The sequence below is a fragment of the Rhincodon typus genome, chromosome 3 (genome assembly GCF_021869965.1).
Source record: "Rhincodon typus isolate 14 chromosome 3, sRhiTyp1.1, whole genome shotgun sequence".
Lineage (NCBI taxonomy): Eukaryota > Metazoa > Chordata > Chondrichthyes > Orectolobiformes > Rhincodontidae > Rhincodon > Rhincodon typus.
This window is the reverse complement of record NC_063334.1, coordinates 118699237-118715547: the sequence shown is the minus strand read 5'-3', so window position 1 is coordinate 118715547 and position 16311 is coordinate 118699237. Positions and strand designations below refer to the sequence as shown.

The 16311-nt window shown below is 39.1% G+C and overlaps 1 protein-coding gene across 4 annotated transcripts in view; it reads left to right on the top strand.

The window, feature by feature from the left end:
- The window catches only part of clcn3 (chloride channel 3), a 119598-nt gene that overhangs the window by 23940 nt on the left and 79347 nt on the right, over positions 1-16311 (top strand). For 2 of the 4 annotated variants that reach the window (XM_020533712.2, XM_020533710.2), the window contains exon 1: positions 10694-10889. The exons of the other annotated variants lie outside the window; for them this stretch is intronic. In XM_020533712.2, coding sequence (XP_020389301.1) covers positions 10808-10889 — 82 coding nt within the window. In that variant the 5' untranslated portion in view covers positions 10694-10807. Of the gene's footprint in view, positions 1-10693; positions 10890-16311 lie in introns of those variants that run through there. 4 annotated transcript variants of the gene reach the window in all.

Below are 16311 nucleotides of genomic sequence, written 5' to 3'. Positions count from 1 at the left end.
ATGGACCCAGAGTCCTGAAACATTCCTCATATGTTAAGCTTTGCATTCCTGGGACCATTCCTGTGAACCCCCTCTGAACTTGCTGCAGGTCCACTACATCCTTCCTGAGATATGGGGCCCAAAACTGCGCACATGACTCCCAATGTGGTCTGACCAGAATCTTTTAGAGCCTCAGAAGTACATCCCTGCTTTTATATTCAAGTTCTCTCAAAATAAATGCCAAAGTTGCATTTGCTGTCCAAACTACTGACTCAACCTGCATGTTTATCTTGAGAGAATCCTGGACTAGAACTCCCAAGACTCTTTGCGCTTCAGACTTCTGAATTTTCTCCCCATTTAGAAAATAGCCCATGCTTCTAGTCTTCTTACCAAAGTGCATGGCATCACATTTTCCCACGTTGTGCTCCATCTGGCACTTCTTTGCCAATTCTGCTAACTTGTCCAAATCCTTCTGCAGCCTCCCTGCCTCCTCAATACTACCTGTCCCTCTACCTATCTTTGTATTGTCTGCAAACCTAGCCAGAATGCTCTCACTTCCTTCATCTAGATCATTAATGTGTAAGGTGAAAAGTTGTGATCCCAACACTGACCCTTGTGGAACACCATTTGTCACCAGCTGCCATCCTGAGAAAGACCCTGCTTTCTGCAAGACAGCCAATCTTCTATCCATGCTAGCACCTTGCCTCTAACACCATGGGCCCTTATCTTACTCAGCAGCCTCCTGTGCAGCACTTTGTCAGAGGCCTTCTTAAAGTCCAGGTAGATAACATCCATCGGCTCTCCTTGGTCTAACCTGCTTGTGACTTCCTCAAAGAATTCCAACAGATTTGTCAGGCATGACCTCCCTTTATGAAGCCATGCACTTCCAAGTATTCAGAAATCCCATCCTTCACAATGGACTCAATTCTTACCCGCGACCAAGGTTAGCCTAATCAGCTTATAATTTTCCATCTTTTGCCTTACTCCCTTTTTAAACAGGGGTGTCACGTTAGTGATTTTCCAGTCCTCTGGGACCCTCCCTGACTCTAGCGATTCCTGAAAGATCACCACTAATGCCTCCACAATCTCTTCAGCTATCTCCTTAAGAACTCTGGGGTGTAGTCCATCTGGTCCTGGTGATTTATCCACCTTCAGGCCATTCAGTTTTTCTAGCACCTCCTCCTTGATGATGGCCACCATACTCAGCACTGCCTCCTGACTCTCTTGAATTTTTGCGATATTACTAGTGTCTTCCATTGTGAAGACTGACGCAAAGTAATCATTCGGTTCCTCAGCCATTTCCTTGTTCCCCACTACTATTTCCAGCGTCATTTTCCAGCAGTCCAATGCCTGCTTTTGCCTCATTTTTGCCCTTGATATATCCAAAGAAAGTCTTGCAGTCCTACTTTATATCACTGGCTAGCTTACCGTCATATTTAATCTTCTCCCTTCTCATTTTTTTTGTTGTTCTCTGTTGGTCTTTGTAAAATTCCCAATTGTCTGGTTTCCTGCTGCCCTTCACCACATTATATGCTTTCTTTTTTATTTTTATGCTTTCCCTGACTTCCCTAGTCAGCCGTGGTTACCTCATTTTTTTTCTAATCATTTGTGGGATGTGGGTGTCGCTGGCTGGCCAACATTTCTTGCCCATCCCTAGTTGCCCTTGAGAAGGTGATGGTGAGCTGCCTTTTTGAACCGCTGCAGTCCTCCTACAATGCTATTAGGGATGGAATTCCAGGTTTTTGACCCAGTGACAGTGAAGGAATGGTGATATATTTCCAAGCCAGGATGGTGAGTGTCTTGGAGGGGAACGTGGAGGTGGTGGTGTTCCCATATGTCTGCTGCCCTTGTCCTTCTAGCTCGAAGTGGTCGTGGGTTTGGAACGTGCTGTCTGAGGATCTTTGGTGAACTTCTGCAGTGTATCTTGTAGATAGTACACACTCCTGCTACTGAGCATCGGTGGTGGAAGGAGTGGATGCTTGTGAATGTAGTGCCAATCAAGCGGGCTGGTTTGTCCTGGATGATGTCAAGCTTCTTGAGTGTTGTTGGAGCTGCACTCATCCAGGCAAGTGAGGAGTATTCCATCACACTCCTGACTTGTGCCTTGGAGGTGGTGGACAGGCTTTGACGAGTCAGGAGATGAGTTCCTTGCCACAGTATTCCTAGCTTCTGGCCTGCTCTTGTAGCCACTGTGTTTATGTGGTGGGTCCAGTTGAGTTTCTAGTCAATGATAACCCCCAGGATTTTGATAATGGGGGATTCGGTGATGGTAACACCATTGAATGTCAAGGGGTGGTGGTTAGATTGTCTCTTATTGGTGATGGTCATAGCCTGGCATTTGTGTGTCGTGAATGTCACTTGCTGCTTGTCAGGCCAAGCCTGGATATTGTCCAGATCTTTTAGCATTTGTACATGGACTACTTCAGTATCTGAGGAGTCCCAAATGGCGCTGAACATTATGCAGTCATCAGTGAACATCCGCACTTCTGACCTTATGAAGGAGAGAAGGTCATTGATCAAGCAGCTGAAGATGGTTGGGCCTTTCTCTTTTGCTTTAATGCTATCCCTGACTTCCCTAGTCAACCATGTACCAGTCTCCCCTGTACCATGCTTTCTTTTCCTAGGGATGAATTTTTGCTGCGTCTCCTGAATTACTCCTAGAAACTTCTGCCATTACTGTTCCACTATCTTTCCTGCTAGGCTCTTCTCCCAGTCAATTCTGCCCAGCTCCCCCGTCATGCCTCTGTAGTTGCCTATATTCAGCTGTAATATCGTCACCTCTGATTCTGTTCTTTCTCTCTCGAATTGCAGAGTAAATTCAATCATATTATGATCACTGCCTCCTAAGAGTTCCTTCACCTTAAGCTCCCTTATCAAGTCTGCTTCATTGCACAACACTAAATCCAGTATTGCTGTTCCCTAGTGGACTCCTCCACCAGCTGTTCCAAAAAGCCATCTTGTAGACATTCCACAAAGCATTTAAGAAGGCATTTAAGAAGTTAATGTTAGCCCGAAGACTGAAGATCCAGAATTTAAATCCAGAATCCAGCAAAGGATGACTGAAAAGATAAAAGAAATGACAAGGAAAATAAACTGTGAGGGCAAACTGACAAGGAAAATAAAAACTGACAGTAATAGCTTCTTTAGATATATGAAAAGGAAAAGAGAGGTCAAAGTAAATATAGGCCCCTTTGAAAATTAATCTGACGAGGTGGTTTTGGGGAAAGAGGAAGTGACAGAGGACTTACAAAAGATATTTTGCATCCATCTTTATGATGGAAAATACTTTGAACATCCTATTATTTCTAAAAAATATGAGGAGGAATTAAGCACCGCCACCAAAGAAATGGTATTGGACAAACTAATTAGGCTAAAGGCAGATAAGTCCCCTGGCCCTGATTGCTTGCATCTTAGGATCCGAAATGTTGGCAGCTATCGAGCTAGTGGATATATTAGTTGTAATGTTGCAAAAATCATTGAATTCTAGAGAAGTACCAGATAATTGGAAAACTGCTATTGTGACACGCCTATTAAAAAAGGGAGAGAAGCAGGTGACTATAGGCCAATTAGCCTATTGTTGGAAAAGTATTAGAATCAATTATGGAGGAAGTAATAGCAGAACTTATGGAAGATCATAATCTAATTAAGCAGAATCAGCATGGTTTATTGAAAAGGAAATCCCATCTGACTAATTTTCTAAGTCAGTCTCAACCAGAATGGTTGGAGGGGAACCACTGTTTCACTTGGACTTCCAGAAGGCATGCGACAAGATATCTCCCAAAAGGTTAAGGCATTAGAGCGTATGGTGTTGGAGGTAGTATTTGGCATGGATAGAGAACTGGCTAATGGGCAGGAAACAGCGAGTGAGTCTAAGGGCTTCTTTTTCATGCTGGTGATCTGTGATCAGTGATGGGAGCACAACTATTCACAATATATATTAATGACTTGGAGGAAAGAAGTGTATTTACTCTAGCCAAATTTGCAGACAACACAACCGGTGGACAGGCAGGTTGCGAGAGGGATTCAAACTGATTACAGAGAGCTTTGATAGGTTAAGTAAGTGGGCAAAAGGTTGGCAGATGGAGTATAATATGTTGAACATAGAACAGTACAGCACAGGAACAGGCCCTTCAGCCCACCATGTCTGTGCCAACTATAATGTCACTCCAAACTAATCCCAGCTGCCTGCACATGGTTGTGTTCCTTTACTCCCTGCCTGTTCATTTATCTGTCTAAATGCCTCTTAAACATTACTACCATGTCTGCTTCTCCCCTGATAGCACGTTCCAGGCACCTGCCATCCTCTATTTTAAAAAAATTCTTGCCTCGCACATCTCCTTTAAGCTTCTCCCCTTTTAGCTTAAAACTGTGTCCTTGAGTATTTGACATTTCCACCCTGGGAAAAAGGCTCTGACTATCCACCCTATCCATGCCTCTCAGAATTTTATATGCTTCTATCAGGTTGCCCCATAGCCTCCAAAACTAGTGAAAACAATCCAGGTTTGTGCAACCTCTTGTTCCAGCTAATGCAGTCCAATCCAGGCAACATCCTGGTAAACCTGTTTTGTACCCACTGCAAAGCCTCCACATCCTTCCTGTACTGTGGCAACCAGAATAGTGCACAATGCTCCAAATGTGGCCTAACTAAATTTTTATACAGCTGCGTGTGACTTGCTAACTTTTATACTCAGTGCCCTGACTGATGAAGGCAAGAATGCCATACACGTTTTTCCCACCTTATCCACTCATGTTGCCACTTTGAAGTAGCTATGGACCCCCCCCCCCCCCAACCGCCTCCACCTCCTGATCCTTCTGTACATAAATGCTCCTAAGGGTGCTGCTGTTCACTGCATATTTTCCTCTTGCATTTGACCTCTTCCTCGCTATCTGCAACTCCACCAATTTTTCTGTCGGACCACCCACATTTTCACCCAAATCATTTATATTACAAATAAAAAAGGAGGTCCCAGCAATGATCCTTGCAGAACACCACTGGTCACAGACCTCCAGTCAGAAAAATACCCCTCCACAACTACGCTTTGTCTTTTATGACCAAGCAAATTTTGTATCCAACTTACCAATTCACTGTGGACCACATATGAGTTAATCTTCTGGACCAGCCTACCATGAGTGACCTTGTCAAGTGCTTTAGTAATGTCCATGTAGACAACATTCACTGCCCTGCTGCCATGGATCATCTTTGTCACTTTCTCAAAAAATTCAAACAAATTTGAGACTAGATCTCCTCTGCACAAAGCTATCCTGACTATCTCTAATAAGTTCACAGTTTTCCAAATGTGAGTAAATCCTGTCCCTAACAATCTTCTCCAGTAATTTCCCTACCACTGATGTAAGGCTCACTGGCCTGTGGTTTCCCGGATTATCTCTGTTGCACTTCTTAAACAAAGGAACAACATTGGCTATTCTCCACTCTTCTGGGACCTCACCCGTGGTTAAAGGGGATACAAAGATCTCTTATTAAGACCCCAGAAAGCTACTCTCTCGCCTCCCTCAGTATCCTGGAATAGATCTCATTAGGGCCCAGGGATATGTCTACATTAATATTTTTCAAGACACCGAACACCACCAAAAAAAAACAAAAAAGAAAACCTGCAAATGTTTCCATTCCAAGTATAACCAACAACCTTTTTGAAGTTACTATTGACTTTGCTTCCATCATCCCTTTTGGCAACAATTCAGATCACAAATTAAACTGCATAACTTAAGCATCTTTTGCCAATTATTTTAAATTCATGTCCTTTGGTTACTGATCCTATGCCCCACCCCTAGTCCTAGCCCTAACCCTAACCCTAACCCTAACCCTAATCCTATTGCCCATGCAATCTAGTGCTAGGTTTCTTCTTAGTTGCTCAATGAAAACTCTTCTATTAACTTTCTATGTTGCCTTCTTAGCTGCAAGAAATATCCACACTTGTATGATATCTCCATTGGCAGAAGAAGAATGACACCTCTCCCTACCCTATGAAGATTTCAGAAGTTCTTTGAAATTCTTCCCCACTGACCTGGGGCTGGTCCATAACAATTTGTAAATAGAATTTTGATAATCTTTTATAATGACCACCTTCCCCAGTAGTTAATGGAAATTTGTGGATGGTTGAATGTTGCTAAACAAGAATGTGATGTGTTTGGAAGTATTAAGACAGAATTGATTAATCCAAGGAATGTCAATATAAATCCCAGTTTAACAGTTTGAAAATTTTAGTTTTGTTTTTAAAAATCTGTGTGGAAATTTTAAAAAAATGATATTATTGAAAGTGACTCTGAAACTGTTGATTTGTGGTAAAGATGAACTGGTTCACTGTATTAAGGAAGAAGACTTGTAAATGACACCATATAGCCCATGATTTATTCTGAGGTGCCTTGAAGTGATCAAACATGATTCGATTACTTTTCTGGGAAGAGCAATTAATGTCCTTGTCAATGTACCTGTATCCTGAGGATGAAAATATATATTTCATAAACTACTTGTTTGATTCATCAAACAAATTGTGAGCTTAATGTAAATAAAGCATTATGTATAATTTTCCTGTGAAAATTGTACAGAGTTCGCTTTATATGAAACCATAAGTATTGGCAGCAGTATAAAACTCTTCAGACCAACTTTTTAATTTGGTGGAGTAGAGATGTTGGAGATGTGTGGACAATCACAATTGAAAGCATCCACTTCATTATTGTAGAAGTGTATAGTAGTTGGTTGACCTCAGTTGTTATTTAAGCAATCTAAGAACAAAGGGGTGGGCATAATAAGCTTCCTGTGATACAATACCAGGTATCTTTTAGATCTGATAATTGAAGTTTCTTCTTCTGTCCACCCTTTTATTGTATTTTGTAGCAAGTATTGATGGTTAGCAACAGCTACTTATAGTGAGTGCTCTGATCAAATATTAAGTTAGATTTGGAATTTGTACTCTGAAGATTTGACTTTGTACCTTATACCCTGTACACCCATTACATTTCTCAAGCGGTGATTGTTGCAAGTGGTGATTATGGGTGGCACGGTGGCTCAGTGGTTACCACTGCTGCCTCACAGCGCCAGGGAACTGCGTTCGATTCCAGCCTCGGGCGACTGTCTCTGTGGAGTTGCACATTTTCTCCGTGTCTGTGGGTTTCCTATGGGTGCTCCGGTTTCCTCCCACAGTCCAAAGATGTGCAGGTTAGGTGGATTGGCCATGCTAAATTGCCTGCAGTGTTCAGGGATGTGTAGATTAGGTGGGTTATAGGGGGATGGGTCTGGGTGGGATGCGCTGAGGTTCAGTGTGGACTTGTTGGGCCGAAGGGCCTGTTTCCACACGTAGGGATTCTATGATTCTACAAATTGTGCCATAGATGGTACTAAATAGTATTATAACTAGAATGTGTAAAACATAGGCTGTTTTTCATTCCTATATAATATTTAATTAATGTTACATGTTTATACTGTCATAGATTTCTACATGTTTGTAATAACAGCAGTCTTAATTACAGCAGAAATTTTAAAAAGAGGATGAAAAACATGAAAGATCTGTTTAAAGTATTCAAAATCTTGAGAGATCCGGACTGAGTCAATGGAAAGGTAGTAGCTCCGCTTGCAAAAAGAACAAGGGGCACAGATTTAAGTAATAATTAAAAAAGGCAAAAGTGAGTGGTTCAGGTTTGGAATTTGCAACCTGAGAATGTTTTACCACATTCTACCTAGGCTTTCAGAAAAGAATTAAATGGTTATGTGAGAAGGAAGAATGTGCAAGGAGAAAGAAAGTAAATATTATGAAGGTGCTTCTATTCTTGATTTTTTTTGCAGACATATCTAAAGGATTGTGAAAATTGGTTTTCTTCAATAGGTTTCTATAAAGACTGTGTGGGTTACAATTTTTTCCCCAAAATCACTTATTAGAAGTCACATATTTTAAAATAAATAAATGTTCGTGATCTGTGGAGCTGCTAGATTTACTGGAAGTCACATGACTTTACTTAACTTGGACTTAATGGAAGTCGTATGTCTGAGTTTATGCATGTCAGGAGCTGTTGATGTTGTTTGGAATTTAGTTGAAGTGTAGCCTTTGAAGAGACAAGATATTCCCTTCTTGCCCCAATTCCCAGCACAGGTCCTTACTACCATTCTGAGAAAATCTCGAGTATCACGAGACCTGAAAATCTGAAACAGCTGTTCAGCCTGAAAGATCCAAAGGGCTTCCTTTTATCATTGCCTGAATTAACTACATTTGAACATCCCAGTAACTAGTCTGTGTCTAGTGACAGCTGTCTACATGTGCAAACACAGGGAATAAAATGATCTGGGACACTTCATATCTTATCCTTTTTTCCTTCAAGAACTGTCCATTACTTGGGCTGAAGTGTTTTTTGTTTCAAAATTCATCTCTGCAGAAGTATATATTTTCTTTTATGTGGTGTGTGCATGTGTGTTAGGTTATTTAGGATGAATATTTATACTTTCATACTTCAAATCATGTTAATCAGATTTGTATCTTTGTCAAATAACTTTTTACATAAAAAAATCAATTTTGTTAATTATTTAAAGAAACCCAGTTGATGGACTTTTCTTTATGCTCAGCTTAATGAGTATGTGAATGACTATATTGTTAACTGGGTAAAATATTTAAATTTGTTGTGACCAGTGGAGTGATAAGACTAAAGAGTGACTGTGGACTTTGCCAACCATGTTGGCCAATTATAAAATGTTATGTCACATTAACATTGTGAATGCAATACCCATGAATTTCAACATATCCATGAACTGAACTATGACTGGAAAGTTCAGACAACCGTTCTTGTGAAAAGCACAGGATAAGATGACAAGAATCACAGTGGTAGTAGCTTACATGGTTGCCAAATGAAATTGATAGCCTTATGGTAATTTTAAAACATGAAACTGTTAAAAACCAAAATCCCGACCGAACCTTCTGTGCATGTTCATATCCAAGACATCTGTTGATTGGATGAGGATGGAATGAAATTTTGAATTAGTGATGCATGGAATAGGTATCTCAGTGGCATTCATGAAGACCATAATTTTTAGTGTGGGATGTGCTTAGATCTCTGAAAACCTATTAGAGAAACAACTTCTGAAGAAATAACATACAAGCTACCCATAAATATCAGGAGGTCATTCACCCTTTGCATGTGTGCCCTGACCAACTTCTTCAAGGAGCATGTCCAAGAAGAATGGAATAGGTGATTGGTTGATACAGCAAAAAAATCCTCGCAGTATTGAAGTTTGTGTGGTGCTTTGATTGATGTTTTGTGTAGTTGTGTCAGCAAATCGTGAGTTTACTAATGTCCTTTAGGCAAGGAGCTCTGCTGTCCTTAGTTGGTCTGGTCTATGCAACCCAGATGCTTAGCAATGTGGTTACTTCTCCCTGCCCTCTGGGCAATTAAGGATCAGTAATAAACACTGTCCTAGCCAGTGATGCTCAGTTCCTATTAACAAATTAAAAAAGAATGAATACACACTACTGTCATCAGCCTATTTGAAAACTATGGCACATTCAATTAATTGGATCTAGAGGAAGATGATTTGATGTGAAGGGATTATTCTAAAATCTAAAACACCTCATCTGATCTGGGTGAGATTTTTATGATGATGCCACAGCCAAAGCGATTCAATAAATTCAATGTATTCTTTGTAGTGAATACCATGGACAATGAGTGTGATTGTTTGTAAAATATTTGGATTACAATTAAAGGTATATTGTAGAAATCATTCATGTCCTGTTGATTTAATTGAATTAGTGCTTTTATGTTTTTTCCACATTTCAAAATGATGGCCACCTACTGCAATGCCAACTCACACTTTATACTTGGCAGATGAATCATAGTTTTGGAAAGATTGTTCAGTTTTGTTTTTATTCATTCACAGGATGAGGGTGTCGCTGGCTGGGCCAGCATGTATTACCCATCACAGAGGGCAGTTGAGAGTCAACCATATTATTGTGGGTCTGGAGTCACATTGTAGGCCAGACTAGGTAAGGATGGCAGATTTCCTTCCCTAAAGAATGTTAGTGAACTAGATGGGGGTTTTTCCAACAATCAACAGTGAATTCATGGTCATCATTAGACTCTCAATTCCAGATTTGTATTGAATTCAAATTCCACTATCTGCCGCAATAGGATTGGAACCTGGGTCTCTGGATTAATAGTCTAGTGATAATACCACTAGGTCATTACCTCCCTCATTCTAGGCCATTACCTCCCCATTTTGAAGGTTGTCTTGCATGCCACAATAAATGGTAATTTGGTTTGCGTTCCTTGGCTGTGAAACAATTTGACACATTTTTAAAATAATATTTATAGGTGATGCTTTTCTTTCTGTTTCTCACTTTTTCTTTCTCTCCTATTTTTTTTCCTCAGTCATTTTGTCTTTTTTCCTTTGTCTGACTTTTTCTCTCTGCTATTGCTTCTTGTTATAGGTAAGGGCCACAATGGAAATATGAACGAAACAAAGTTTTCCTGTACATTTAGTTATATTTTTCTTCTAGCAGTAGAATATTAGTTCTCAACTATTTAGAAACAGGTTATCTACCTAAACTGGAGCTGTCACCTTCAAAAAGATTAGCTGCAGTGCATTTATTCCGCTGTTAAGCTTCTGTGTCAGAGCCGGTAACCAGTAGCAACACTACAGAGCAATTTCCTGTTGCTTGCATCAGTTTCCTGTTGCTTACATAGCCTATAACAGGACTAAGTTTGTGCACAAGGCTGCACGCATACACAGCCTGTTTTCCTGAGCAGATATGGCAGCTCTGCTACTGTGCAGGTTGAGAGGGTAATGTGACAGATTTTCAGTTCAGCTAACTTGCTTCTTTCTTGATATCATATGGATATGCCATCTGACCCTTATTTACCTTATGATGGTGGTGGTAGAGACTGCATTCCTTTGCAAGAGATGCATAAAAGAGGTGAGTTCTAGTTCCAAGACTATTTACCATTAGACTTTTATAAACGAGGGAAGGTGCACTTGAGAGGTAGTATAAATTGTGCCCGTGTTTTGAAAGAGTGTCAGACTTTAAGATTCCTACTGTTCTACTGATCCAATTTGATAGCTTTGTTTTATTTTTCGGTTAGAATTATTTTCACATTTCTTTGCCTTTTTGCTTCTAGATATTCCTATATTTGATTATTTGAATGGTTTAGTCCTAAGAGATCACGCTGGTTAGTCAGTGATACCATCTGTGCTGTAGGTAATACAGATAGATGCTGTTTTAATTCTTCAACACTTTCTGCTTAAATGAAACCTCTAGATGAAATTTAAGATGTCAGATAAGAAATTTTACTGTGGATTGAATATTTATAAGGAAATATATCTGCATGAAAGATCCTTGTGATATATGTCATGTTCATATTAATAATGCTCTGTTGTTTTAAATCGTGTTCAGTGCCAGGCATTTTAAGCACTGGACTAAAACGGTTTCACAAAGAAATCCAGTGTTACATATTAATCTTAGCACTGCAGCTCAGTCTTTCTCTCTCCTCCTTCCACCTCCCCCACAGCAATGAATCTTGGTTTCAGTCCAGAGGTTAAGAATTCAATTCGTAGTTGCAGTATAAGGTGTGCCTACTGGAGTCATGCAGTTTTTCTCCCTCTATTAATTCTTTTTATAATGCCGCATAAGCGGCATCATTTTTAGCTTAATATTGCTGATTTAAGCAGGGTTAATTCAAAACTGCTTCAGTGCAAATGACGCAGCCTTGTTTGCAATATGTGGTGATTTAAAATAGGTTATTTACAGTCCAAGGCATGATGCATTGTAAAGTTCAGATCTTGACACCTTATTCATTTTTCATGCTTTATTGTAATGGAGAAAATTTTCTATTCAGTAAGTAGCATGTACTCATGTTCAAGTAGTCAAACTATACATGTGCGCCTCTTTTATTTAGAGAAACTTATAATAAATTTGATGGAACTGGAAGATTGACATCTGCTTGTTTCATTGATCCAATTTGTTGACCTGCAGTGTGCTGAACAGCTTCATTCTAACAATAAGAAAAGAATAGATTGTTTTCTGGTTTTGTTATTTTTCATGAACATTCTGTTTTCTGATTATTGTAAGGACCCCATTTGGTTTTTTCTGCATTTCTGTATTGGTTGATGCTTTATTTGGTTATTTTATTTCCTTCAAAAGTATACAAAAAAATGTATTTTTGTTTGCAGCAATCTTTTCCTCTGGTGAGTTCTGAATGTTAATGGCAGAATAGGGACATCTTTCAGTTGAGTAAATACTGTTTTCTTCATGATTCTTTCAGACCTTTGTTGTTGTGCGGTATCAGTATTTGGATAAGAAGCATTCTGTTAATTTAAGTGGTTTAAAATGTTTCCTTAGAAGTAATGATTGATCAATTAATTAATCAAAACTGGTGCTTAGAAAACAAGTTTTTTTTTGCTGACAGATATTTAAATGAATTATTATTTGACGTGCAAAATGTTGATTGGTTGCCATTGCAGCACCAGCATAAGAGTCATGAGGTGCCACTCCCCATTTATTTCGTAACATATATTGCTTTTATAAAGGTTTCTTCATAAAACCAAATACTTAGAATGGTTTGTTTGCCTGTAACCACAGCTTTATAGACTAGATGAGTTAAGGACGGACTTTGATCCCTCGCAATAACAGTTGTAGCTTAAATGCATCTTTTATTCATTGTACATCCTGCCTTGCTATCCTTTTACAATGTTGGAAAGCACTCGGAGCAGTTAGTTAAACACATACCTTTACTCCCATTACCCTGAATTGAAAGTGTGTGAAAGTGTCAAGATGAGTTTCATTCAGTTTCTCTAATTTACATATTTAATGGATTAAAAAATGCTTACAAAAGCTAGCGTATGCCTTAGTTGGAATAAAAGGGGATTATATTTTGACAAGGACCATATCAGGATATAGAAGACATTGTCATGTTATTTATCTTGAAGCCATAAAATGGCCTTCGTACTCAAAACAGTTTGAAACATATTGATTCGGTGGATTTTCTTCTTGATTATGGTGAACTTCAATTTTGATAACGAAAACAGAAATTGCTGGAAGCTCAGTAGGTCTGGCAGCATCATGAAGGAAAAATCAGAGTTAACGTTTCGGGTCCGGTGACCCTTCCTCAGAACCGGGTCACCGGACCCAGAATGTTAACTCTGATTTTTTCTTCACAGATGCTGCCAGACCTGCTGAGCTTCGCAACTTCCGTTTTTGCTCCTGGTTTGCAACATCTGCAGTTCTTTCGGTTTTAGAATTTTGGTAACTCTACTTCATCACCTTACTTGATGTCAGATTCTGTCTGCTGATACTGTGAAGTATCTTGGATCATCTTTGTATGTTAGGAGTAAGACATGAAGTGCATGTTGTTATTACCTATGTTCTGAAAACATTATTTCTTTGTCTTTCCATAATCAGTAGTAAGTCAGTAGGGTACGTAACTCAGATTTTAAAATAAATCCACCAATGTTCACTAAAAGAGAAATTGTTTTCTTACATACTCATTTATAGAATCTGAGTGTCCCCGTTTGGCCAACATTTATTACCCATCCTTAGTTGCACATGGGATAGTGGTGGTGAGCCATCCTGTTGAACTTCTACAGTCCATGTTGGGTACATACCCCCGTTTGGTGCAATTAGCTGTGCTGGTATTTAGGCTCCATATAGCCTTCTGTCATCTGCCTTCATTTAATGCTATTGTTGTTACCTTCAATTCGTTTCTTCCTCATGTTTGTCTTGCTTTTTCGTTAGTGCACCCATGCTGTTTGCTTCAAATATTCCTTATGTGATCAAGTTCCATATTATAATGACCATCTGTGTAAAAAATAAATTCCTTCTGAATTGACAGAGAAAGAATGATCAAGCTATGAATGATGGCACTCGATGGGGAGTGTATTTTTATAAACAATCTTTTGTTAAATCACGGTAAATTTCTTACAAAACCTAAGGGAGTGAAATTGAAATAAATAATTGAAACCTTGTACAATGAACACATTTCTGCAGCTTTATGATAATGATAAATTGACACCAGGTACAGTGTCATCAAGAGTGATCTACTCCTGAATGAGATGCTTGTTTGAATGGCCAGGACTGCAATTGCACCTGAACGATTTAACCTACAAATACTGCATTTTCGGGGCTAGAGAAATTAATCAGAAGTAATTATGTCTTAGACTGTTAAAATTCTGGTTGCATCCTTCAATGAAATGCCATATTTTAAGGATTATAATAATGAAAATAGTGCAAAAGAAGTGGAAATTCAGATCAATTTATTGATTTTATACTGGTTTCCATTTGTGAGGACAGAACAGAGTGTCTTGTAAAAGGGTGGAAAATCATTTTCAGGCCATTTTTGGTTTGTCGCATTTAACTGCATGAGTGTGCATGTCAGAGGTTAATGTCAGTTTCACAAAGTATTGATGGTATACACTGTTTTGACATCATAAGAACTAGAAACTCTGAGCCATGCAATCTTTTTCACTGACCTGAAACAACATTAAAGGATGAAGTCACATAAGAACACAATTACCCTCATTCTGTTCCTCTGTCTACCTGCTTTTTCGATTGATCTTGCTGTAGTAGTGTCCTGACTTAGTGTAACTTCAGCTGGTTTCTTTTATATACTGATACTTACTAATTTTAATCATTGCTTTTACAGATCCAGTTCATGGTATAGCTACTTGTGGGTTGTTGGACTATAAAATATTCTGGTATGCCTGTATAAAATTTAAGGTGTACAGCAGCTGATGTAGAAACCTCCTTTGCTTGGTCAGAATATTTAATGTAATACCACATCTGTCCTGAAATAACTATTCTAGTATTTTCAAGTTAATTGCCCGATTTAAAATACACTCAATGAATTGCAATTTCTGAATGAAAGGATCAAAAACAATCAATTTTAAAGCTTTCATCCTCATTTTAATGTATATATGTAGTTTGGAGTTGATTTAAATTCTTATTGGAGCGAGAAAGAGCAAACTAATGACTGAGCTCTTCATTAGCGTGATGATTTTGGGAAAGTCAACTTTATAACTTATTCATTTATTGATTAAAGAATACAGTTTAGGAATTTTCATAAGGCACTAGATTTATGCAATTAAGTCAGTTCCAAGCAGACATGAAACTGTACTGTGACTGTTATGTGTTCATTATGAAATCAGTAGTTGTTGTTTTGAAATTGCACGGGCTTAATTCCAGAATGTTCTAGAATATAAATGATTACAGGTACAGTGACAAACTGTTCTGAACTGGAAACCAGAGACCTAGACTAATGATTCAAAGACATGAGTTAAGATGTCACCACAACTGCTAAAGAATTTAAATTCATTAATAAACATGGAAATAGACATGTTTAATCAGGCATGTGACCGTGAAGCAACTAAATTGCCATAAAAAGCCATTCTTTTATGAAGGCACTCTGATATTGCTAAGTTGTTTGGGCTAACTATAATTCCAAACCCACAGCAATGTGAGGTGAAGTTATAACATGGGACCACATGGATGATCAACAGTGGAGGCAGTATACTATAAACAGATCTAACTGATTTCACAATTGAAGTGTCAGATGAAAGCTCATAAAAGAGGAGCAAGCGAGAGGAGGATGCCTAAAGAAACAGCAGCACACAAAGAAGCAGGTGAGCAGAGGGCCCCAAGACAGGCATTTTGAAAGAGACCGTGAACAGTGAAATCAAAGATAAGCTGTAAGGTGATTGGCTGACCTTTCAATCCCTATCAGGGGAAGGCTTGGCCACAGATGCATTGGGACCAGGGCTGTTGCCTTCAGGACAAGGAGTGAGAAAACAGGTCTGAGAGCTGCAGCTCCACTGGATTGGGAAATAAAATCTGTGACATCGTGGGAAAGAGAGAATGATGATTATTGGGTGAATAACTGCTGTTTGAGACTTTGTGTTTGTTGGATTTAGCAGTAGGAATAAGGTTTATCAATAGTTGTAAGATTAAATAAGTTACAGCCGAGTTAAATAAAGTTAACATAACTGAGGTTAAGACGTAGTTGGGCAGCTCAGCTGTGAGTCCCATTTTATGTGCAAAGTCGTATATGTTGCTGCTGATCAAGGCAACCATATGCAGGACGTATCACCAGCTGCAAAAGATTGAGCTCTCACATGAACTCAGTGGGTAGCAAGCTCAAAGTTGATTACACTGGAGATAATGAGCTAGGAACCAGAAAGGGAAAATGTGACCAACCTCGCAGTCTAAGAGAGCTGGACAGGTAATGCAGGAGATCCTGAGGTCCCATTCAGTAATTGGTTTTCAGCTTTGGATACTGGTGAAGTCATTCAACAGTGTGGGTTCATTTCTTCTCCTGGCTGTGATCCCTACTGTGATCCCTATGAAGGTC